Source organism: Dipteris shenzhenensis, chromosome 18, assembly GCF_047967505.1.
Source record: "Dipteris shenzhenensis isolate YYH24624 ecotype China chromosome 18, Dip_SZ_1.0, whole genome shotgun sequence".
NCBI classification, from domain to species: Eukaryota; Viridiplantae; Streptophyta; class Polypodiopsida; order Gleicheniales; family Dipteridaceae; genus Dipteris; species Dipteris shenzhenensis.
Window position 1 is genome coordinate 53,929,958 of NC_141613.1, and position 24,240 is coordinate 53,954,197.

The following is a 24,240-nucleotide window of genomic DNA, read 5'->3' on the forward strand; positions in this document are numbered from 1 at the left end:
TGGGAGTTCTTGGGCTCAAAAGAAGCGTGCTTCAGAGAGGAATGCATTGAGAAGGTTTTGGAGAAGTTTCATCGCCGGAAAGTCCTCCAAAACTGAGAAAAACCAGTCAACCAGCGCGTGGGACCACTCGAAATTCAACAGAAAGCTGTAGCTTTGCAAGAGGAGAGGCCCAGGAGGCGGTAGAAGAAAAAAGGTCCAGAAAAAGCCACTTTTGCAAATTCGACCAGCAAAAGAAGTGCTCAGCTCTGCCCGTTCTACCAAACGCACGGAGGGAAAAGCATATCACTACGAAGGGGAGGCAGAGGGGAAGCCATCGGGCCAAACGGAAGTCGAGGAATCCAAACAGGTGAGGAGTTATGAAGAAAAACGGAATTCAGCTGAAGGAGGCTGAAAAACCAGTCCAAAATCTCAACAAAGGGAGAAGATGAGAGAGAAAACCACACATGTGAAGTTTAGAAGGCCCAGGAAGGTCCAGGAATGGCAAAGGAGCATGTAGAAGGCACTAGAGCCACCTGGAACTCTAGGGGGGCCACTGAAGGTACATGGCCCTCTAGGGAGCCCATTAAAAATGCCACATCATCATTTCCCAACAACCACTCTTTTAATTCCTTGGAATGCCTTTGGGCCTAGGGATTAATTACGCTTATGTGCTACGCACCATGCCGCGTTTAATTACACATTATTAAGCCCACGCTTGGACTTTTAAAACCAAAGTTGTCACGGTCTTGTAGTACAGTAAAGTACTTAGAATTTCACGCCCCCGTGACAGTGAGAGAGAGAGAGAGAGAGAGAGAGAGAGAGAGAGAAGCTAGGGAGTGAAGAATTGGTAGACAAATGTAGAATCCATAAAGGCTTTCATTCATTCATCATCACCAAATGAGACAAGTGAAGTACAAGCCTTATAGGCTACACACTTGCATCGAGTGCATATGGGATAAGTCCCATAGTGACACGTGACACTCACGCATGACTCACACAAGGACTGGTACTAGATCTCCTAGTACTACACACCAACACATCACATCAACACACTCTTTGGCTATGATATCTCCAACACCCCCCTTCAGAGCAAAGAGTGTGAGACTCAACTCAAACACTCAGAGAACTAAGCATCATCTTCCACCTCAGAGAGGAATAGATCATGCAACGTAGCAGATGAAGATTCCTGCTCAAGTCCAATAGATGTAACATAAGTATTCTTGAGCTTATCCAGGTTCTCCTTGGCTGAAGTAGTGAGATCAAGTTGATGAAGTAATTTGTCACTAGTCCATTCTACCCTCATCTCATCTATCTCCTCCTCCTCAATTCCGTTGTTTCACCGGGCTGACTCAAAGGTGTAGAACTCCGTGACATGTCTCTGGGCTGCATCTGTCTCTGGCTCGGGTAGGACCATAGGCTGCTTGTTCTGTCTCAAAAGAGTCTCTCTATGTCGTCGCATCATCTCCATCAGGTAGAGATCAAGCGGGAGAGTGGTTTAAACCCAAGTCCCTTCTGGTATAGGAAGTGGTACCGTCCTCGAATCTCATAGTATGCCAGACATATGCATACAGAGTGCTCCTCTGTCTCCACCTCTCCTAGTGTGCTCAACTTGCATATCCGCTCCTCTCTCAGTATATTGGCAGCTCTGCTTGCTTCGATCCCTAGCTGATGGAATGAGACTCTCATTTGCCCGATGGCAATCCTCAATGAATGTGAGATGCGTCTGTCTTCTAGGTATGAGGGTCTGATGATCACTCCGTCTTTTGATATCCTAAGGAAATGGTCACGGTAGATCTGGATCTTGGTGGGGAAACTCCTGGTCCCCTCCCTAAGTCCGTGCTGTGTAAAGCTGTAATAGATCCAGCCATATGATTCAATTGATCTCATCTTGTGGGATCAGGGAAAAGACATGGCATCCATGTTGTACTGAAAGGGCGGGAGTCAATCCATCTGTATCAAACATTTGGAAACACATGCATATCAAGCTGCATTGAACCGGTTGTCTGCAGCAAGTCGTAGTGATGACCAACCTCGGCAGTATCTAGCTAGGTAGAGTCCAAATGCTATGATTATATGTCACTGTCTGAAAGATAGCATTAATCTGGAGAAGTGTCATGGCAATCTTTGCTTGTATATGAAAGTCTTCGGGAGACCGTGAAGGTCTATGAGACTAAAGATAACTAGTACAATGAGCATAATGGTGGCGGTCTCAAAACGGTCCGGCCAACCGTTTCTTCAAAAAAGTTATGAAGGACGGTGTGTCTAGTCCTGGTGCACAAAATGTGTATCTATCTCTAGATGATACAAAAAATGGCACAAAAAAATGGAGCAGAAGGGGGAGATACAAATATATATATATATATGCATGTGGTGATCGTCAGAGGCCAATCATAGAGGGCCCGTCAAATGGGAGGTCGAAAAAACCCTGCGATGGATGATTGGCCTCTGACGTCACGCTGCCTAGTCGAGCTCGATCGTCGGGGGCGGCGGGAGGCCCTATGTTGAAGAACGAGAGCGACGGTGACCCCGGTAGGGCATGCTGAGAGCATAGAAGGGATGTCATGGACCCGGATGTGTGAGTCTGTCTGCTGGCGTAGCTGTCGTGGCTTTAGCTCTCGCTCACGTCCGCGTCGTCGGCTAGACTGAGGAGAGGTATCCTGTGACTGGAAGAAATCAGTGATGGGTCGCTGAGTGTCCTCATGTTGTGTGGGCTGCGCATGCTGTCGTGCTCAGAGAGATGCATCTCGGTGGCGGGTCATCTCATGTAAGAAAGCGGCTAGGCACCGCTGGTCCGGGAACTACAGCATGTGTGTGAGGGGACCGAATCCGTCGCGGAATAGGCAGTGGTACCGGCCTCGGATGGCATAATAGATAGGGCATCTGAAAGCAAAGTGCTCCTCTGACTCGATCTCCTGCAGGTCGCAAAGTGGGCAGATGCGGCCCTCTCATGGGATACCCTCTGCGCGTCCACTCTCGATCCATAATCGGTGTGATGAAACCCTAAATTGGCTGAGTGAAATCCGGAGCGCATGCGGTAGATGAATCCGTGTATAGCCCAGGGGCGTGATTAAAATCTCCTGTGAAAATCTGGAGGCAGTGTCGGCGATAGCAATCGAGCTTCACAGGAAGCTCGGGATGAAGAAACCAAGTCCTCTAGGTGTGAAGCTGGAGCAGGTCCTCTCGAATGATCTGGTTGACCTCCTGGTCAGTGGGGGAGAAAGGGGATGGTGGAGCGTCAAGGCTATACTGAAAAGGAGGCAACCGGTCCATGTCGAGCCCCAGTCGGGTGAATCAACTAGAAAGGCGTCTATACCAACATCGCTGGTCCCCATCAACGGATAAGGCCATAGAGGAGGATAGGGCTAGCCAAGGTAGGCGGAAGCGACCGTCGGAAGAGGAGCTGAAGTCCCTGACCCTGTGTAGATAAGTGATAGCCTGGAAGGCCGCATCAAGCTGTACTGGTGAGGCGCCGAATTCTGCTAAGATGATCTGATGAGGTACCGATGGTTTGCTGCGGATCATCCGAGCAAACATCAGTATCTGTAGGTGCTCGACGCGTGCCCACTCTGTGTCTGAAAGGTCGGCCCCCCACCATGGACTGCCGTACATACCTGCTGGGCGAACCATGGAATAAAAAAGAAGAGACTTGGTTCGCGGGTCCTAAAAGTGAGAGTGGTAGCACTGTCGCTCCAGTCTGGCAAGAGCGGCATAGCCTCGGTTAATCCTGGCCTGCATGGCCGGGCGCATCGTGAAGATCGGGCTTGAGAATACAACGCCCAGGTATGTGTATGAGTCGACTATCTCAACAGGGTCGCCGGCGAAGAGGAACTGCTCTCGGTGCATAGCGGGTTGGGAGGTGTTGAAGATCATGACCTTGGTTTTCCCAAGGTTGACCTTCAAGTCGTGGGTATCACAGAAGATCTGAAGTCCATCTAGGTGTTGCTGAAGACCAGTAGCAGAGGAGGATAGTAGTACTACATCGTCTGGGTATAAGAGAATCTGGATGACAGCCTCTGCAAGAGAGCAGCCTCCACCTCCGAGTGTCTTGATGGTGGTCTCGAGCTCGTCGATGTAGAGGCCAAATAGAGTCAGTGACAAGGGACATCCTTGTTTGACCCCTATAGTGCTCGTGATCTCTGTGGTCCAGCTGGTACCAATCCTGACCCGGCCCGTCACCCTCTCATAGAGAGCTACTACCACCCATATAACCTCCAAGTCGTAACCTAACTCCTGCAAGCGTCTGACAAGGCGGGCCCGAGGAACAGTGTCGAATGCCTTGCGGAAATCCACAAGGCAACAGTATACCCTCTGTCTCCTGTGTCTGGCCTCCTCAATGATCCCTCGAAGTGTAAAAATGTGATCGTAAGTCGAGTGATCCGTCCTGAAACCGGCCTGTCCAGATGCCCTGAGGCCTCGTATCTTTGCGCGAGTGCTGACCTCACCATCTAACACTGATGCATAGATCTTGGACATAACATGTCTAATCATGATGGTCCTGTAATTCCCTGGATCCATGGGATCTCCTGCTTTGTGGATGGGTGTGATAGTGTTCAGGGTCCAGGCTCTGGGGAATCCGTGGCAGACAGCTTCATTGAACAACGTTGCCAGGATGGGGGCTAGAGTTTTGATACCATAGGCGACAAACTCTGTGCATAGGCCCTCATGATCCTTGGCTCAGCCGTTGTGAAGCTTGTGCGCTGCGTGGGTGACTCCCTCGGTTGTGAAAAGGGTGCAAGATGTGGGGCGGGGGGTGGCGGAGAGGTCAGGAGGGGGCTGATCAGGGATATCATAGAGTGTGCGTGCGTAGGAGTACCAGAGGAAAGTGTCTGTGAGGGGGGTAGGGGATCGGCGTTCTAGAAATTTCCTCCAGAAATCCTTGGAGTTGCTATTGAACAGGATGTTTAGTAGCGTATCCTCATTCTGGCGCAGGAAGGCTAGCTTCTTGTGACGGACTAGGCGGCGATATTCCCAGGTGAGGTGTGGGTCAGCCCTAGCATTTCGCTGGGTCGTGAGTCGGAGTGTGCGGCGTAAGGCTTAACATTCGTCATCATACCAGCTATTGCATGGGGTGGAGCCAACGGGTGGGGGGCGGGTAGACCGAGTAGTGTAAGGAAAGATGTGGCGGGCTGCATTGTGGAGAGAGTGGGTGATGAGGGCGGCTCGGTGATCTAGAGAGGGTATGGTGTCTATGTGTCTGAGGAGAGAGGCTAGGTGGACTGAGTAGTCAGGTGAGAGGTTATGATCAAAGTGTATATCATGATAGGTGGTGTAGTGCAGAGTGTGGTTGGAAGGGGCTCGAGGCGTAAGGAGATGAAAGGTAAGTGTGGTCGGCGGCTCCTGGGGGTAAGGGTGCGGTACGGAAGTCAGTGATCTGTGAGGCTAGAGCAGGAGGTCCCAAAATGTAGTCGACGACACTGGCTCCTCCGCCATGTGGGAAACATGTGAAACCAGAGGAGGCGGGCCACCGATCTAGTCCATTGTAGATGACCAGATCATGTATACATCCAAGATTCAAAAGAGCCTGCCCATATGCAGTAACGGGGGCTCGACTGTCGGCCGAGGAGCAGGGGAAGCCCGAGTCCTCTATGTCCATCTCAGGTAATAGGACCGGATTTGAGTGGAAATCCAGGAGGGATGTCTGATGTGTGCCTGTCCGTGCTTTGAAATCCCCAACTAGGAGGACCTCTCCGCGTCTGGAAAACTCCACAATGTCTGGGTGGAGATGTAAATAGGGGGATACCCCAGTATCCTCGCGTAGCACCCGTGCGAAGTGTGACGTCTTAGGGGGGAAGTAGCAGACTGCAATAAAAAGGTCGCATGTGGAAGGGCGTCGTAAGCGGAGCCATAGGTAACGGGCGTGAACATCCCATTTGACCACGGATATCAGACTAATGAGTGCTGAACGGAAGAGTACTGCAACTCCGCCTGAGCCTCGGACCCCCCCAGTATCTCTGGTCTCCTCACGGAATACTGACTCCCAGGTATAGCCATTGACCGAGGGGAGAGGGCGCTCAAGGCTCTGGTGTGTCTCTGTATAGAAAACTATGTCACGTCCAGTGTATGACTCTGAGAAATTCCCAGGGTCAGACCATAGGTACCATTACAGTTCCATATGGTGCATGCCAAGGGTACTGTGTGCTGAGTCCGAATCTCATAGACCATGTCTCCCTATTTGGGGTGGGAGCCTGCTACCGTGTCTTGAGGACCTGGTGGGGCTCGGCGGCCATCTCAGACGACAGCCCACTTCCCCTCCTGATGGGCTGCATCTCGCTGCTGAAGTAGGGTGCGCCACTCCTCTACCTGCATAGGTGTGAGATCCTCATCCATGAAAATGGTAGGGTGGTCCCGCAGTGTAGCGCGCTATCTGAGTGCTGCAAGTCGAGCCTGAGTGTCCCTGAATCGGATAATAAGTGGCTGTGGACGTGTGGGGTCCCGTCCCGTGCACCATGCATGCTCAATCCTATGATCGGCGAGGCCGAGGGTAGAGGTCACGAAAGCAATCGCGTCCACGAGGGGGGTAAGTGAATCTACTCGGGGGATACCTCGAACTCGGATGTTGAGAGCCTTACTGGCCCTCTGTTCTTGCTCGACGATGGTGGCTGAAACTGCTGCTTTGGGTGCCCGTCTCGCAACATCTACCCATCTAGTAGTCTCCTCAATAGCGGTCTGGATGGTGGCGATCCGCTCCTCCACCTCTGGTATGGTGCGCGGGACCGCTGTGACTATAGCGGTGAGGGAGACCACCTCCTGACGGAGGTCATAAAGATGTAGTCAAGCGTCTCAGGTGGGATCCGGGTGGATGCGAACTGGGACATGGCGTATGGCTGGGGGGCGTGGGGGATATGCTGGCTGTATAGGGCAGGGGAGTAGAGAAAGGCTGCTAAGTGAGAGGTAGAGGGGACATAAGAGTCGTGGAGAAAAAAGGGAGCTATGTGGGGGGGGGAGAGAGAGAGAGAGAGAGAGAGAGAGAGAGAGAGAGAGCCACAAATGTAGAATAGAAGAGATAGCCAAAACATACAAGAGGTGAAGGTTTTTTCCAAGTGACAAAACCTAAACCTATCCACTAACCATAGTTAGGGATCCTAACTGTGGTTAGGAGAAAAAACCTCTAATGAGGGAAAAGTGCCCCTAACCCACTTATTAGTCATACATTGGTCACGGCCATGAATTACGGCGATAATTTCAAAGAGAAAGAAAGAAAGAAAGTTTATTAATGTCCATTGGAGATCTAAAAAGGTCTATGGGACAAAAGAGACCTGCTTATACATCAGTACAGAGAGGGCCATAGGCAACCTCCCTGGGAGTATCATCAGATTCCTCCAAAAAAACAAAACTTATAGAACATAAAACATAAAAGGAACTAAGTACTAGGCTATGGAGTGGCCATTACATCAGTTTAAGACTGAGGGTCTTTAGATTTTGTCTTAAATTCTCTAATCACTGCAAGACCGGCACGATATACTGCCCATTTTCCTGCTTCCTTGGCTGCCCGAACCTTAGCAAGCTCGGTAGCTTTGTTCTTCAGTTGGGTTCTTGTAAGCTCCTCAGCAATCCACATCTTTCTCCCCTTCAGCTTATAGGATTGTCGTAGAATCCTCTTCCTGAGTGTCTTCGAGTTGAAGGTTATGACAACGTGTCCATTCCTAGGCGATAAATAAACTGGGGAAGACTTCTCTTCATCATCATTCTTGTCATCAGTTGGGCTTGCTGACCAATCAATGGCCGGGACTGCTGCCTTGATTCTGTCGATTGCCTCCTCGAAAGTGTCATCCTCGTGCTGCCAATCGGGTATTCCCCCTATTCGAATCTTCATAGCATTCTCTTTCCGAAGGTGATGTTCTTGGATCTCTGTTTGGATGTCAACCTTGGGTTCAGCCGTCACTCACCTGGATGAGCTCTCTAACCGTGGAAATCAGCTGTGATGTTGGGGGCTCAGCTTTACATGTTTGTACGGCTGCTGCAATAATCTCCTGCTTCCCTGGGCCTTCCAAAGCTGCAATACGAGCTAGGGCTTGGGTGAGCTGGGACCTCAGGTCTCGCACTTCTTGCTGGAGATGGTAAATCTGCTCTTGCGGCTTGGTCGGCATCGGGGGAGGTTGAATCTTATACCTAGAGTACGTCCTGTCGAAGGGAGCAGGGGTTGTGGCTACCATGGCGGAGTAAAGCTTGGGGGGATGAGGGGAGGATGGGCTGGCCATATCGACTATCCCCCTTTTGGCTGGACTAACCCCTTGGCTAGGCCTGGGGTACAGCCCAGCCAAGAGTGGGGAGAGGAAGTGGGGAAGTGAAGAGCGGCGGGCTGGGCAACGACGAGCTGAGCGACGAGGGGAGCGACGAGGGACGGACGGGGGGAGCGACGGAGAGAGAGAGAGAGAGAGAGAGAGAGAGAGAGAGAGATTAACGTCTGCAGAAGACCTCACGGGTCAATGAGACAAAGCACACACCAAAATATTGCAGATACATCTAAATACCTAGAGAGTTGAGGGAGCAGCTCAGACCCAATTATTTAGATGCATGACTAGATACTAATAGTATCTTAGAAAAACGGCTTGGATAACATCAGTTTAAGACTGAGAGTCTTTGGGTTTAGATTTGAAATCTTGAATTAAAAGCTTGCCCATCCCTGTAGACTGCCCATTTACCTTCCTTGTGTGCTTTCTTCACTTCCTTGAAAACCAATTGAAGTGGACAAGGTGTATTATGACCTCTAGCTCTCAATGGACTGCTCTTACCATTTCACCCCTTGGGATTGACTCCCATGCACATACCTTTGTGCCGAGAAATACATCGGATACGTGTATGGAGTATGGCTCATTGAAAGACTTGTTGTTGAGGCAAGGGGAAGAGCTAAGATCAATAGTTTTAAAAAATCAACAGTGGGATGGACTGTACCAGATACAAGCTATCAAATTAGAATAGGCACATGATAATGCACAACTAAGTAAGGCAAGTTTACAATGCTTACCAGAGGGAAACTAAGAATGCATCACCTCAAAGAGCAATTCTCCAAGAAGAAACAAACAAATTCGGGCCAAGATTGTCAAGGTGAGAATAGAGGATGCATGCAAGTGATGGCAATCCCAATATCCTTCACATCCACTTTTGAGGCTAGAGTCTAGCAAGTCTAGCAGAAGTTCCCCCTTCAGTTTCGTTGCATTCCCTGGCTCTTGCTGCTGTTTTGCTGCTGCTCTGGCTGCTCCCTCCCCTCTTGCACGTTCTTCGAGGCAGCCTTGCTGCAGGCACGCATCCCAAGGCGGTGTTTGGCTGCTGGCGCAGATCCCGAGGTAAACAGAAATGGCTGTTTAGTTCTTAGAAGGCCGGTTACAACAGTAGCTCTCCTTTATGAGCCGAGGTGATGTCAACTCATGACACAATAAGGTCTGACGCAACCCTTGTTCAATGACATGACTCTTTGATCCAGGGGGACTTCATTTTATGCATATTTCTTCCCTCTTCCCTTTGGCCTATTGAAACAGGAACTAGACCTCAAAGTCCACCTTTACAATAATATTCCAGCAACTCAGGGAGCTATGGGCTGGCTGGACTGCAAAAAGGGAGCAAAGGAACACCTTCCTAATCAAATCACAATTGATCCTAGGCACTCTAGGAAGGGTTCGTGGACACCTCCGGCCATAGCACACAGCTAACAACTCAGATCGCAGCAAGAAATGTCTTCTTGCATGAGATGCTATGGGACAGATCGCAGCACTTTGGGGTGCACACAGGAAGCCTGGGCTGTATGACAGGGAAGCTCTAGACCTAGTCGCAATAGTCTAGGGATGCAGACGAAGCGCTGGAATTCACTGGCTGAGCTTGGTGAGGCTATGGGAGCTCATGCACCTTCAAGGAAGAGTGCAAGGAGGTGAGGGAAAGAAACAATACACAGCACTAGGGCCTAGAAAAAGGGCTGGACCCCCCCCAAGGTCTTTATTGCAATAGAATAGACTTTTGTACAACTGGAGCTCACAAGAGCTTGGACTGAGTACAACTCTCTTTTTTTCTAGAGCTCAGAGGCTCTTCTTTTATAGGCTTGACCCCAATCAGAAAGCAGACCTTTTTAAAGAGCTGGGGCTAGTTTTCCTAAGCCTAGATTAGGCTTTCTTTCTTGAAAAAACTGGAGCTTTTTACACTTTTAGCTTTCTTGAGGTTCTAAAAGCTGATTCGCATGCTTTTTGAGCCAGATCCTTGGCTTTTAGGCTGTTTTGTTGGCTTTTAGCCCTGTGGGGTCCTCCATATGTAGGTGCCACCTCGTCTTGGAGTTTTTTGCCTTGTAGGTCTCGCTTTTTGGCGCTTTCCCTTGACTTTAGGGCTCTATTTGCACCCTTCTTGGACCTACACATCACCACAATCAAAATCCAACACTTTTACCCGTTAAAGGTTAGTCTAATGCATGCATTCTAGTTCTTGGACTATTTCTAGTCCCTTGTGGGCGTCCCCATAGTTCTCTTTTACTAATGCAACGCAAAAGGAAAACAATAATACTTATTCTTGGTTAACCACTTTAACTTTCTTTGGCCAAAATCAATTCCTATCAAAGAATTATTCTTTTATTTTCTTAGGAGAAGTCCCAAATGGTGACATCCCCCTCGGCTTCTCCTCTACTGAAAAGATTCTTGATACGACTATAGAACTTGAGGATATTTTGTAAAGAATTTCTCATCAACCCACTTGGCATCAAGTGCTGAATAATTCTTAAACTTGACAAGGTATCTACGGATAACCTTGCATCTCGGTCCTTGCTTCTTTGTATGATACACGATTTGTTCTAGTTGGAGGATTTCCTCCATCTCTTCCACCTTTGGTGGCTCTTTTTGAACTGGTTCTATAGGTTCTGGTCCTTGATACTTATTTAGAAGACTCACATGAAAAGCATTGTGAATCTTCCAAGTCTCGGGCAGCTCTAGTCGAAAAGCCACTTCATTTATGGCCTCACTAACTTTGAATGGTCCATAAAATTGGGGAGACAACTTTGGGTATACTTTTCTCTTTTCCTTTCATCTTTCGCAGTCATGCTTTTTCAAACTTTAGTAAGACCGAGTCTCCTTCTTGGAGGTTCATTTCCCTCCGGAGCTTGTCCGGTGCCTTCTTTTGCTTTTGTTGAGATCTTTCATCGCTGCCCATACTTGAGAGAAAGCTGTATCTAAGTCTCGGACATACTGGTCGGCTGCAAATATCTCGTCCTTTGTTCTGAGGATGGGTGGTAGAATCACCTTTCCATAAATAACTTCGACTGGGGCTTTTCCTTTGGAGCTATGAACATTGTTACTGTATGCAAATTCCACGAGTTTGACTTTCTACTCGGATGCATAACACTTGAAAAGATCCAATACTGTGGCCTGTAGTAGACAAAATACCTCGATGCCTTGCATAAGGAGGAGCATGACATTCTTCCAAAGTTTTGGCTTGCATGTCTTGGGTCACACACAAATGATCATCTTTCATGAGAAAACCATCCTTTAATGAATATTGACTGGATGATTCCCCTTGCAAGATGTTCCTCATAACTTCTCAGAAATTTGGATCCTGTAAATATAGCTCTTTCATGACCTCTAGATCGTGATGATATGCTATGGTAACATTATTCAATTTGGGCCTTCTGGTTAAGGCATCTGCTACCCTATTTCGAGCTCCTAGAGTGTAGACAATCTGAAAGTGAAACATGGACAAGAAGTTTACCCATTTCATCTGCTTTTCGGAGATCTTTGTCTGCGTCAAGAAAAATATGAGGCTCTGATGGTCTGTCTTGACTGTAAAATCAGCTCCAATAAGATAATGCTGTAGGATCGATTGAAAAAGAGAGAGTGCAGATTGCAAAGGAGTCGATAGATTAGCCGTCACGTCAAAACTAGGATAATGAAAAAAAAAAGGAGTACAAGGTACAAGTACCCAGACCTAGGACTAAGTGTCCTAAGTGTCATAGGTCTAAATGTCCTATGTGGCCTAAAAGGCACTAACACTACAAGTGCCTATATTTATGCCTTCAAGGCACATACCATGGCTTATAGGGCATCACTAGAACCACCAGGAGATGGCCTATAAACCCCCCTCCATGGGATGGGCTGAAGTACTCTGGAAACATCTCAGAATGCCTGGTATTTTCTGGTCATGGTGGCACATGTTCATCCAAAAGGATATAGCCACCTATGAATGTACAAGGGATGTGAGATCATGTAACGAAGGGAACCAAGTGTAAAGCCTGTCGGAAGACTTCGAACTTGGGACGAGGAAGTGCCCTTGTAAACATATCTGCTATGTTGTCCTCTGTGGGAAGTAGGACAACTCTATGTCTCCTGCTGACAACCGCTCCCGAACATAATGATAGTGAACTTCAATATGCTTGGTACGCGCATGAAACACTGGGTTACGCGCAATGGCCAAAGCACTCTAGTTGTCAGTGTAGACCATAGTGGAGGATGTCTGGTGTATACCAAGATCTGTAAGTAACTATTGAAGCCAAATACACTCTACTGTAGCGGTGAAAGCTGCCCTGTACTCAGCCTCATAGCTAGATGTGGCAATTGTTGGTTGCTTCTTGCTAAGCCAAGAGATACATGAATTGCCAAGCAAAAAACAATTGCCAGTATGTGACACTCTGGCGTCGGAACATCCTGCCCAGTCACTATCCGTGTAAGCATGCATGGTAAGTGATATCACATGGTGGGCTTCCATCATGAGCTGAGAATTTGAAGCCAGGGTCCACTGGAGTAGAGATTGGCTTGCAATCCTCAAACTGAAAACGTTCAAGGAGCTGTCCAATATACTTGGACTGAGACATCATGATACCCCCCTCAACATGAGCAAACTGAATGCCCAAATAATAGTGGAGCTGTCCCGTGTCTGACATTTCAAAAACCTGCTGCAAATCAGCCTTGAAAGCTGCAATTTGATGAGTATCTGGGCCCGTGATGAGCATATCATCCACATATAAAATCAGCACTAAAAAATCAGATCCACTTCTGCGGACATAAAGAGTGGGTTCTGTGGGGCTATTCTGAAAACCAAGGGATAGTAAGTGTGCATGAATTTTGGCATACCATGCCCTGGGTGGCTGCTTCAAACCATAAAGGGATTTTCTAAGCCGGCATACCTTATTTTCAGAATTAACAACCTCAAAGCCAGGAGGTTGTGTGACATATACTTCTTCCTGCAGATCCCCATGAAGAAAAACAGTCTTGATGTCAAGTTGGTGCACTTGCCAATGATGATGGGCTGCAATGGCAATGACACATCTAATGGTAGTAATCCTGGATGTGGGAGCAAATGTCTCCTCAAAGTCAATGCCTTGTTGTTGGGCATACCCTTTTGCAACAAGACGGATTTTGTATCGATCTATGCTGCCATTAGATTTCCTTTTTAATTTGTAGACCCAGCGGGTTCCAATGGCATGCTTGCCGGGAGGGAGATCATTTCCATGTGTCATTTTTAGCAATGGAATGTAACTCAGCCCTCATTGCATCCATCCACTCTTTGCTGTCAAAAGCCTCTTTATGGCACAAAGGCTCTTCATTGCAAGCTGTAGCAAGGAGTGAAAACTCAAGAAAGTGACCATGCTGTCTATTCCCTGATCTTGTCCAGGCAGCAAAAGGCTGATCTTGTTTGCTGTCTCTCAATGTATCAAGAAGCCATCTGGGAACGTGCCTTTGTTGTCTATTGACAGCTCTTTCTTCAATGACTGCATCATGAATAGTGGGATCATTTTGTGCGGGAAGAGAAACCTGCAAATCAGCATGAGGTAGTGGCTGATTATTGCTTGTTGGAGGGCCTGCAGGAGGCTCATGTTGCTGGTCAAAGTCCTCTTCTGAGGATGGCAGTGGTAACCAAGATTCAAAGGCATCAAACATGTCAAAATCTGGCTTAGCTTTGCAGTCCACAAGAGGAGAAGCTGAATGTTCAGCAAAGATTACATCTCTACTGACAATAATCTTCCAGGTATTTGGTTGGTATAACCGATACCCTCTGCTCTCCTGGCTGTAACCAATAAATATGCATTTGATTGCCTTGTCATCAAGCTTATGTCTCAGCGGTGATGGTACATGAACATATGCAAGAGACCCAAAAACTCTCATGTGTGAAAGTGAAGGCTTCCTGCCTTTCCTTTCTTCATAAGGTGTAACACTCTGCAATGCCCGTGTAGGTGATCTATTCAGCACATAGTTGGCACACATCACTGCATCAAGCCAAAATTTATTGGGCAGAGACTTGGGCTTAAGCATGCATCTGGCCATCTCCATTGTGGACCTGTTTTTTCTTCCAAAAACAGGATTCTGTTGAGGAGTGTAAGGAGTAGTACATGAGTGAATAATGCCCGTCAAGACAGAAATGCATCAAACTCCTTTGACATATACTCTCCCCCCCTATCTGTGTTGAGGGTGACAAGCTTGCATCCTGATTCATTCTCAACCATATTCAGACACCTCTGAAAGCATGAGAAAACTTCAGATTTGGCTTTTAAAGGATATACCCAGCAATATCTTGTGAAATCATCAATGAGAGTCATGAAATATTTGTACCCCCCAATGGCATTTGTCCTCATTGGGCCACAGACATCACTGCTCACTAGCTGTAATTTCCTCTGTGAGAGTTTTGGACAATTCTTTTCAAAAGGAAACCGATGCATCTTACCCAAAAGACAACCCTCACACACATGTCTGGAAACTGTGTGAGTTTGAGGTACATAATTTGCCATCTGCTGTGAATGTAGCTTTGCAAGAGCTTCATAATTGAGATGGCCCATTCTCTCATGCCAAAGATGAGTTTCAGCAAGCTGTGAATCTGAAATAGCCAATGCTTCAATAGAAAGTGCAGCTGAGTGATGATCAAGGTGATAAAGCCGCTTTTGCGAAGTGCTAGTAAGAACTATGGCATTGTCATCACGAAGATCATATACTAGGCATCTGTAGCCATCAAAAATAACTCTGAAACCTGAAGTGGCAATTGCTGAAATTGAAATCAAGTTGACTTCAATTCCAGGCACGAAAAGAACATTTGTTAGAGTGACAGGATGGCTTGAAATGGATGTGAGCTGCACATCTCCAATTCCTTTTACATGATATGAAGCATTATTAGCACATGTAACAATCCCCCCTCGAGGTGCATCAGCTAAAGAGTGAAACAACTATCTGCAAGATGTGACGTGCTTGGAGGCACCACTATCAAAATACCAAGACTGAGCGTCATTAGCAGTAAAGAGTGCATCAGCTTTGGAGGGATCAAATGAGCAATGGACAGCCCATGCCCAACCATCCGGAAGAGCATGTGCATGTGAAGCATCTGCTGGCTCATGGGATTCAATAGCATGTGAGGCATTAACTGTCAATCCTGCTTTCTTTTTCTCCGAAGCAATGCGCTCCCTACATTCTGAAATGTCATGTCCAGGCTTGCGACAATAGTTGCATCTCTTCTGCTGTATTTTTAGATGCATGGGAGGAATTGTAGCTGCTATGCGCAGATTTTGGCTTGCCCATAGGCTTGGAAGCCTTGCCTCTTCCTGTCTGCTGTGAAGCAAATGCATGATCAGGAATAATGGCTTGTCTATTAGCTCTACTTTGCTCCTCCTTCAAAAGCAAAGTAACTAGCTGATCAAAAGAATAGTGGTCTGGATTACCCATGGCCACTAATCGAAGGGTTGTAGCAAACCCTTGATATGTATCTGGCAGTCCATTCAATGTGGTACTAAGAAGCCGTGAATTTGGCACCACCTCATCAATGTTGGCAAGTTGTTCCATGAGGTCCTTGACCTTTGTTAGGTATGCATCCATAGAGTCACCTTCATTCATGCTGACTCCCTGTAATTTCCTTCTCAAATATGCAACACGTGCCTCATTGCGAATCTGATAGAGAGAAGCCAATTTATCCCAAGCATCCTTTGCTGTCCTGCAAGACCGGATGTGTGGAATAATGATTCTCTTGCATGATAAAGCAATACATGAATGTGCATTTGCATCTCTTGCATCCCATCTTGTCTGTTCCTGAGTTGGAAGAGTAGTAGCAGGAGTGCTAGAAGATGAGGCATTAGGAGGAGTACCCCTTGCAGAGGGACCAGCAGTAGAGGCAACCACTGTAGCATTGGCTGGCCTCAAATCAACCCCAGAAACAATATTCCACAAATGCTTTGCAACAAGAATATGTTTCATGAGATAAGACCACATCGGATAGTTGTTGCCATCCAACTCATCATCTTCACGAAGAACACCAAATAGATCCTGATTGTTGCCAGCCATAGCAAATGTGATACCCTGAAAGAGACCTGAAAACCCAAAAGCCTCAAGGCTATCACTGCAAAAAGCTGGCTATCCAAAAATGACAGCAAATATCTGCAAATTTCCAACCCAAAACAAAGGGCAAATGCAGATCCGACCCAAATGTGACTGTGACAGGCAATGTTCACTGCAAAAACAGCAAATCTGGCAAAAGCCCCAAATTTAATGAGGGCAAATAGGCCAAAAAGAGGGCAAATGCAAAAAAGCCCCAAATTTAGCTGAAATTTTTGCAAATGTGACCCAATGTATGATAATCTGTCTCAATGTACTACAAAAGTGACGCAATGTCCTTCAATCTGACCCAATGTACTGCAAACAAACAACAGATTGCAGAGCAAACTCCAAAGCCCCAATGTTCTTGCAAGAAATTGCAACCAAAGAAGGTGAAAAGAACTGGTTACGCTTAGATGAAGAGCGCTCTCAGGATGGGGAAGAAGAGGAAGAACTGGATGAGGAGGAAGAAGATGAGGAAGAGGAACTGGACGAGGATGGGCTAGAACTGGGAGATCTCCGTCGATGCTTCTTTTCCTGCTTTTTGAGGGGCTGGGGACTCCTTCCTCTCCGAACTGAAGGGGAGCATCTGGATCGCTTTCCTGAGGCAAAGCGTAGTCTGGTAGATCCTCTCAAAGCAAAAGAGATGCTTTGAGCAACTTCTTGTTCTCCGTGAGGAGGAACCTCCTTATCTCTTTCTTCTTGAAACAAGTGTCAAAAACGTGGAATCTGCTTCAAAGACTGGAGCTCCTTGATTCTTCCCAACATGAACAGCTCATCAAGGTCTTCATCTGGTCCAATAGGACGCCTCATACCGGCTCACCTTGTGGCTGAACTACCTCTTTCTAAAGCCATGTCAAATCTTTATGGGGATGTCTTCTTGTTCTGGGACCGTTACCACCAAGGAAAGTGGCAACCTTTGCTCTAATACCATTGAAACTGGAACTAGACCTCAAAGTCCACCTTTACGATAATATTCCAGCAACTCAGGGAGCTATGGGCTGGCTGGACTGCAAAGGGGAGGAAAGGAGCACCTTCCCAATCAAATCACAATTGATCTTGGGCACTCTGGGAATGGTTTGTGGACAACTTTGGGCATAGCACACAGCTAGTAACTTGGATCGCAGCAAGAAAGGTCTTCTGGCATGGAATCGCAGCACTTGGAGAGGCTATGGGACAGATCGCAGCATGCACACAGGAAGCCTGGGCTGCAACCGCCATATGACAGGGAAGCTCTAGAACTAGTTGCAATAGTCTAGGGATGCAGATTAAGCGCTGGAATTCACTGGCTTAGCTTGGTGAGGCTATGGAAGCTCATGCGCCTTCAAGGAAGAGTGCAAGGAGGTGAGGGAAAGAAACAATACACAGCACTAGGGCCTAGAAAAAGGGCTGGACCCCTCCGAAGGTCTTTATTGCAATAGAATAGACTTTTGTACAACTGGAGCTCACAAGAGCTTGGGCTGAGTACAACTCTCTTTTTTTCTAGAGCTTAGGGGCTCTTCTTTTATAGGCTTGGCCCCAACTAGAAAGGAGAGCTTTCTAAAAAGCTGGGGCTAGCTTTCCTAAACCTAGATTGGGCTTTCTTTCTCAAAAAGCTGGAGCTTTTTACACTTTTAGCTTTCTTGAGGTTCTAAAAGCTGATTCGCTTGCTTTTGGAGCCAGATCCTTGGCTTTTAGGCTGTTTCACTGGCTTTTAGCCCTGTGGGGCCCTCCATATGTAGGCGCCACCTCCTCTTGGTGCTTTTTGCCTCGTAGGTCCGGCTTTTTGGTGCTTTCCCTAGACTTTAGGGCTCTTTTTGCACCCTTCTTGGACCCACACATCACCACAATCAAAATCCAACAGTTTAACCCATTAAAGAATAGTCTAATGCATACATTATTGTTCTTGGACTATTTCTAGTCCCTTGTGGGCGTCCCCATGGTTCTCTTTTACCAATGCAACACAAAGGTAAAACAATAATACTTATTCTCGGTTAACCACTTTAACTTTCTTTGGCCAAAATCAATTCCTATTAAAGAATTATTCGTTTATTTTCTTAGGAGAAGTCCCAAATGGTGACGCCTATTTTGTGGGGTTTGCTCCCAAAGGTGAAGGATGACCTACAACTTATGAGGGGGAAATGCTTATGTTTATGCACAGGATGTAACTTGTATTCATTGTACAAACTTCTACTGTGCTTAGTCACTTTGCTCATATTTCTCTAATTTTTTCAGTCTTGGTTGCATCATATAAACAACAAAATCCAAAAAGAGCTCGTGTACATGCTTCCTCTACTTATCTAGTGCAATTTAAGAGGGGAACTTCCTTTATACATAGCACCGTCTGAAGGGAAAGCCAACCCTATTCCTCCTTATGACTCTCCCTATTTCTCATTTTACGAGCACTTGGGCCCATATGGCTCCAAGACAGAATTCCATTGTCTTCCTCTCATCCTTTCCCTCTTCTCTCCTCTATCTTGAAAAATATAATGGAAACCTTGAACCATTTGGAGAGCTCCGTGCCATAATGCTGGAACAGGAAACTTTGCATAAACTGCTAATTGTGGCACCTTTGGTAACCACTGTGGCTCCGCTATCCCATGGGGTTAACAATGGTTTAGTGGGACTAGAAATCCGACCCATCAAGGGGTCATGTAAAGCAATAGTGCACATAAAGGAGTCATATAAAGCAATATTGCACATCAAGGGGTCATGTAATGCAATACTGCACATAATCAGAGAACAAGAGTCTAAGGGAGGGAATATGGTATGGATGTGGGACTGAATTAGGGTGTTGGATCTTGGCAACTAAGTGTGAACTTGGTCTCTCTCTCTCTCACACACATGCACGCACACACATTAGAGAGAGAGACACACACACACATGCACGCACGCGCGCGCACACACACTATGTAGAAGATTCCTACTTTACCCCGACTGCGTAACCACACTCATGCACACATACGCATTTCCCCCTTGTTTTTGGAACCGCTCGAGATTTTGATACACTTTTAAGCATGGGAATAAAAGTTACCCTTTGTACGAGCGTTTCGTATGTCTGATGGCATACCTCAAGATGCTTTTTGCATTTATTAATGGTTTACCCCCCTATTTTCCCTTTCTCCCTAGATCCTCTCTCTCTATATATATATGTGTGTGTAGAAAAGACGAAACTGGCCGTTGGAAGAATACAAGCCGAGAACAGAGGATTTGCAAGTTATGCACGAGTGTATGAAGCTCATGTACTATGCTATTGCAGCAACTATGAGCATATCAGAAGGAAGTTCGACATCCAGAACTTTCAACCTCTTGCTCTCTACAATTTATTTTTGAGTTGTTTCAAAGGCAATCTGGGGCTATATCTTCGAGATGTAGGAGGATAAAAAGAAATGATTGAACACTTCGAGCTTAGAAAACAAATAGTCTGAGGGTTAACCCTCTTACCCATTCCATTAATCTGTGATGAGTGGTGCAGCCATTTACTACGCTTACCCTCATCTGGTCTGTTCCATAGCAGAGGACATCAATAGGACATTTTATTTTGTTTCTATATGAGTGTGTGTGTGAGAGAGAGAGAGAGAGAGAGAGAGAGAGCCCTCTTGATTATTGTCAAACGTAAGGGTGGGCATCTACTTCTCTGTCTTGGTTCTGGATGGAATTGCTATAATCATATCTGCCAAGACGAAATTCGTTGTTTTCTGAAGCTCTGAGAAAAACATGCAAGGTAGATGAATGCACTAAATTCTTGACTAAATGCAGGAAAGTGCAATCAGAATGCGAATTCAAAAGGGATTTATCAGAAGGCAACAACAGAAAAGGCGGCATTCTACCAAGCTTTTGTCAGGCCCAGCAGCAGGGAAATGATATGATCAGTTTTGACTAGATATTGCAGAATACCAAAGCTGCTTGCATATTATATGTTTTTGCTATTCTTCAGAAGATCTTTGTCTTCAGTCTTTTATTTGTTGTTCATTCCAAATGAGGGTTTGGTTTGCAAACTCCATCCACATTAAATGTAAAATCCTTTCCTTGCATATTGCTACATGGTATTCTTCTGAAAAACAGCTTGAGGATATTATTTTAGTATTTCAGTGGTATTGGTCCCTGTTGATGTAGTGTCAAAGGACCTGCGATGTATACATTGCAGACATTTGGTCCCCTGTTGATGTAGTGTCAAAGGCCTAGTGAAAGACTGGGATGTATACATTGCAGACATTTGCATACTCAAATCTGCCATGATGCACGCCATGCAGACAAGAATGTTTTGTCATTTAACTTAAATTAATGAGAGAAATGGAGGTGCATTCTAGCAGTGATGATAGTCAACCAAATCGGTGATGAAATTCGTGGAGATTTGTTTAACCAGTCGGCTATAGTCGAGGGCAGTTTCAACAGAAGGCTTAGATTCCATCTTCATATGTAAGAATCATAATTGTTAAATGCTTTCTAGTTTAAATTTTGGACCCTGGGTTTTCCCCTAGTTTAGAAAATGTGGTGGTTAAAATGCCGATTTGAGAGTGACCTCCAGGGATGTGCAATGTGATATCAAGATGCTGAGATTATATTACACTACCATGTACATATTGAAACAGATTAGGGAGTTGCTGAGGATAGTATCTTCCTAAGATTTCAAAGATCTATATAGACTATCTGCTATATCTAAGTATAGCACGATAGTCTCCTGGCCTGTGGAAAAGAAAGCGTATAATTCCGATCATCCACAACATCTGCCACTGTACAAACTCCCAATTGGTGTAGAAAATATGCCTTGCAGGGATGCAAAGGAAGAGGAAAGACCTGACTCTAGTGAAGGCTTTGCAATCTGGAGGTCTACCAAACAAGCGGAGACAATCCGGAAGCTGCTGCCAATCCTGAATTAGTTGAGAAGAGAACGGGCACCCCAGAAAAGTATCACATCAGAAGTAGCCGGAACCCAATGACTAAAAGCATCATCAGTGGTTATGGTTATGGTTATGGTTAAGGCTCTTATACACCAACTCGTTGTGCATGCATCCATTGATGGAGACTCGGTGTGGAGTCGTTTCGCCATGGCAGTGGAGTCATTTCGCCATGGCAATGCACGACATCATTAAAGACTGGTAAAAGCTATCTTAGAGATTTGCGTCACAAAGTGGCATATGCAAAAGCTTTGGTTCAATGCTTTACCTCTGTAGCACAACAAAGCCAATTGTCTTTGGATGATCAAATAACTCCTAGTGATACACTTCACTGCTTGTCTGACGATGATCAATGCAAGCTCAGAAAATAGTAGCTTCGTTCTAGGCAAAAAGCTATGTAAGATATGGGTTTTTCTTCCAAGGCCTTTTTCTTCTAAGCCTTAACCATAACCCAAGAAAAGTATCACATCAGAAGTAGCCGGAACCCAATGACTAAAAGCACTGGTAAGAATTTTGCTTGGTAACTGCACATCATGCACTGGCAAGCTAAAATGAAGTCATAGTTACCGGAAAGTAATAAGATAAATGCAAGGCATAATCTAACTCCATATTACAAGTAGAATCATCAAACTAGATTGCATGAAGCATGTACCATTGATCTAAGCATGAGCAATATTGATTAAAGGCATTATGATGGAAAGTATATACTATATTATAAGGCTTGTTATGTTGCCACAAATCACATACCAATGCCTAGGCATTTTTTTCCCTTGCCATCATATGGGAGCGATGCGTAGTGTTGTCATCATTGTCGGGCGAATTACTTAAATCTCCACATACAAATGCATGATCCATCTAGGGATGCTCGGCCAAATGATGCCACATTTTAGCGTTGGCTGTAGAGGCGGAGGATGCATAGATCAAAGCAAACTCATAGCTGTCCCATTGATCATGCATCTGACTGTAAGATAACGACCATGCAAGTCATTATAAAGCAATTGTGGTTGCAAATCATTATGAACTAGCATTGCAACCCCCAAAAAAGTAGTTTGGCTTGCATGAAAAATGTGAAACCGATAAACCTTCACGATGTTGATTGTGTTTTTGCAAACAGACCACATGTAACCTATGAGTAGTAATGTAAATCCAGCGTAGCCTCCATTTATTTATGTTCCATAGGCTTTAAACATTATATGTGAAACATTTAAGCACATATTTACAAGTCGGTATAGGTGACGAGAAGCCCAAACTATTCGTGCATGGTCACACCAAAGGGTGGTGGACCAGCAAACTCCTAATATGCATTTGCTACATCATCATCTAGAATAGAACTAGGAGAAGAGGGGGCGAAAGAAGGATTATAGAAAGGAACATAGTGGATGTGCACGGAACACTACTGACTTTGCAAAGCTTACCAACATCAAATCCATACATTGTTGCATTTCTTTAAAAGAAGATGCATTTTTCGTCCAATTCCTATTAACCAATGTCCTTGACTTGGAAAACCTTTTTAAGTGATTGCCAATGTGAAGAATAGGGCTTTTTTAAAGTTTTGTCAGTCACCTTGAAAGGTGTGGCTTATGTTTTTGCCTTGCCTTTATCATTGACCAGTGGAACCTACACTCCTTACACATGGTGCAATAGCAAGATTGTGCAAAGGAGCCTCATATGGGCATGCAACCACCACATTCAAGCGCCTGCATATTTGTCCCATTTTAATTTAAAGAAAACTTGTTGTCATGGCATACCCTCCATATCAACTTGCAAAGCCACATGTGGAGGAGTGGGCTTGTCAGTATCTCACAAAACACAAAACCGGTTGATGTTACCTAGAGCACGTTGAGGGAAAACTACTTTCCCCAATGCTTCAGCCAAGTAGGGCAATGTCGGCCTGCAATGCAACGGCAAATCAACCACCTCTGCCCATACCAGGCATCTATGATGTATGAGACTTTGATAATCCTTGGGTAGCCATCCAAGGATATACATGCAGCGATTGATTGCTAAAGAAAAGCAAATATTTGAGTAGAAGATATTGCTTGTATTTAGCATCAGTAAAGTAACCTCATAAAAGCTTGTCGATCCGCTTTGTAACATCCCTCAACAAAGCAACCCTTAAACAGCGGTTTCAACCATTGTGCCACATTCCCTGCGTTAGGCATACATCTTGGAAGGAGTGTGGATTCTCATTTATAAGTTTCAAATTTTATTTGTAATTTTATTTATCTAATCTTGGTAAAGTTAGTCTAAAGGCCATATATGTATCTAGTTTACTATACCTATAATACAAAATAAAAAATGATACTATTCATGTTAATTACAAGTATTTAGTCCAAATGTTTTTTAACTTTAACTTTCTTTTTTAGCATGAATTTTTTGAAATTATGTTTTTGCCAATGGGCCAAGGTATGAAGGCATTCAGTCTCATTTTCATGTCATTGTTTCAGGCTCTCTCCACTCCCATTGGACCTTGATCCCTAATTCTACCCTTGCGCTTACATCCTCTTCCACCCACTCTAGCTTCTTAATTCATTCCCCTTCTCTTCATGGTGGTTAGATCCAAGCAAAAGCCCATAAACTTAAATCTCAAGTAGAGAGTCAATCCTCCAATGAGACAAGGATCAATATCTCACCACTCAACTAGACTTAAAAAATAGGTGGGAGGTATTCAAGGAGACCTCTCATGAAGCAAGACATGCAACAAGAGGAGATTAGACACAGGAATGAGTAGCTACATCATGAGGAGGAACATGGGAAGAGGATGACAGATAGACCGACCCGAATCTGCCCCACCTCCACCCCAAGCCCAACCCTAACCCCAATCGAGATCCCTCAACCAACCCATAGAGCACATAGGTCTTTTAAGGTCCTCCCCTAGTGAGACAAAGGAGTTCAAGATTCATATAGTGGATTTTTTAGAGATTGCAAGATTGAGAAAGCTGCTGAGACCACCTTCTTCCAAAGGCTAGCTTTGCAAAGGTAGTATTCGAAGTAATGCATGATCTCAAAAACAGTGATGGCTAGGTGGTACATGCAAGGAGGGATCGTGCAGGCTACTTGATGCATAGCTTAAAACACGTTACTTGATTTATAGTAGGCATTAGAGGCCTATTTAGTAGATCTCATGTATGAAA

General features: G+C 45.6%; 1 protein-coding gene and 1 pseudogene across 2 annotated transcripts in view; one reads left to right on the forward strand and one right to left on the reverse strand.

Moving 5' to 3' along the window:
* The window catches only part of LOC147891425 (choline-phosphate cytidylyltransferase 2-like), a 125,323-nt gene extending 105,087 nt beyond the window's left edge, over positions 1-20,236 (forward strand). For both annotated transcript variants that reach the window (XM_087389317.1, XM_087389316.1), the window contains exon 8: positions 19,968-20,236. In XM_087389317.1, the coding sequence (XP_087245443.1) occupies positions 19,968-20,072 (105 nt within the window). In that variant the 3' untranslated portion in view covers positions 20,073-20,236. The remainder of the gene's footprint in view (positions 1-19,967) is intronic.
* Positions 1,106-6,141, reverse strand: LOC147891426 (uncharacterized; annotated as a pseudogene).
* Positions 20,237-24,240: the final 4,004 nt, after the last annotated feature.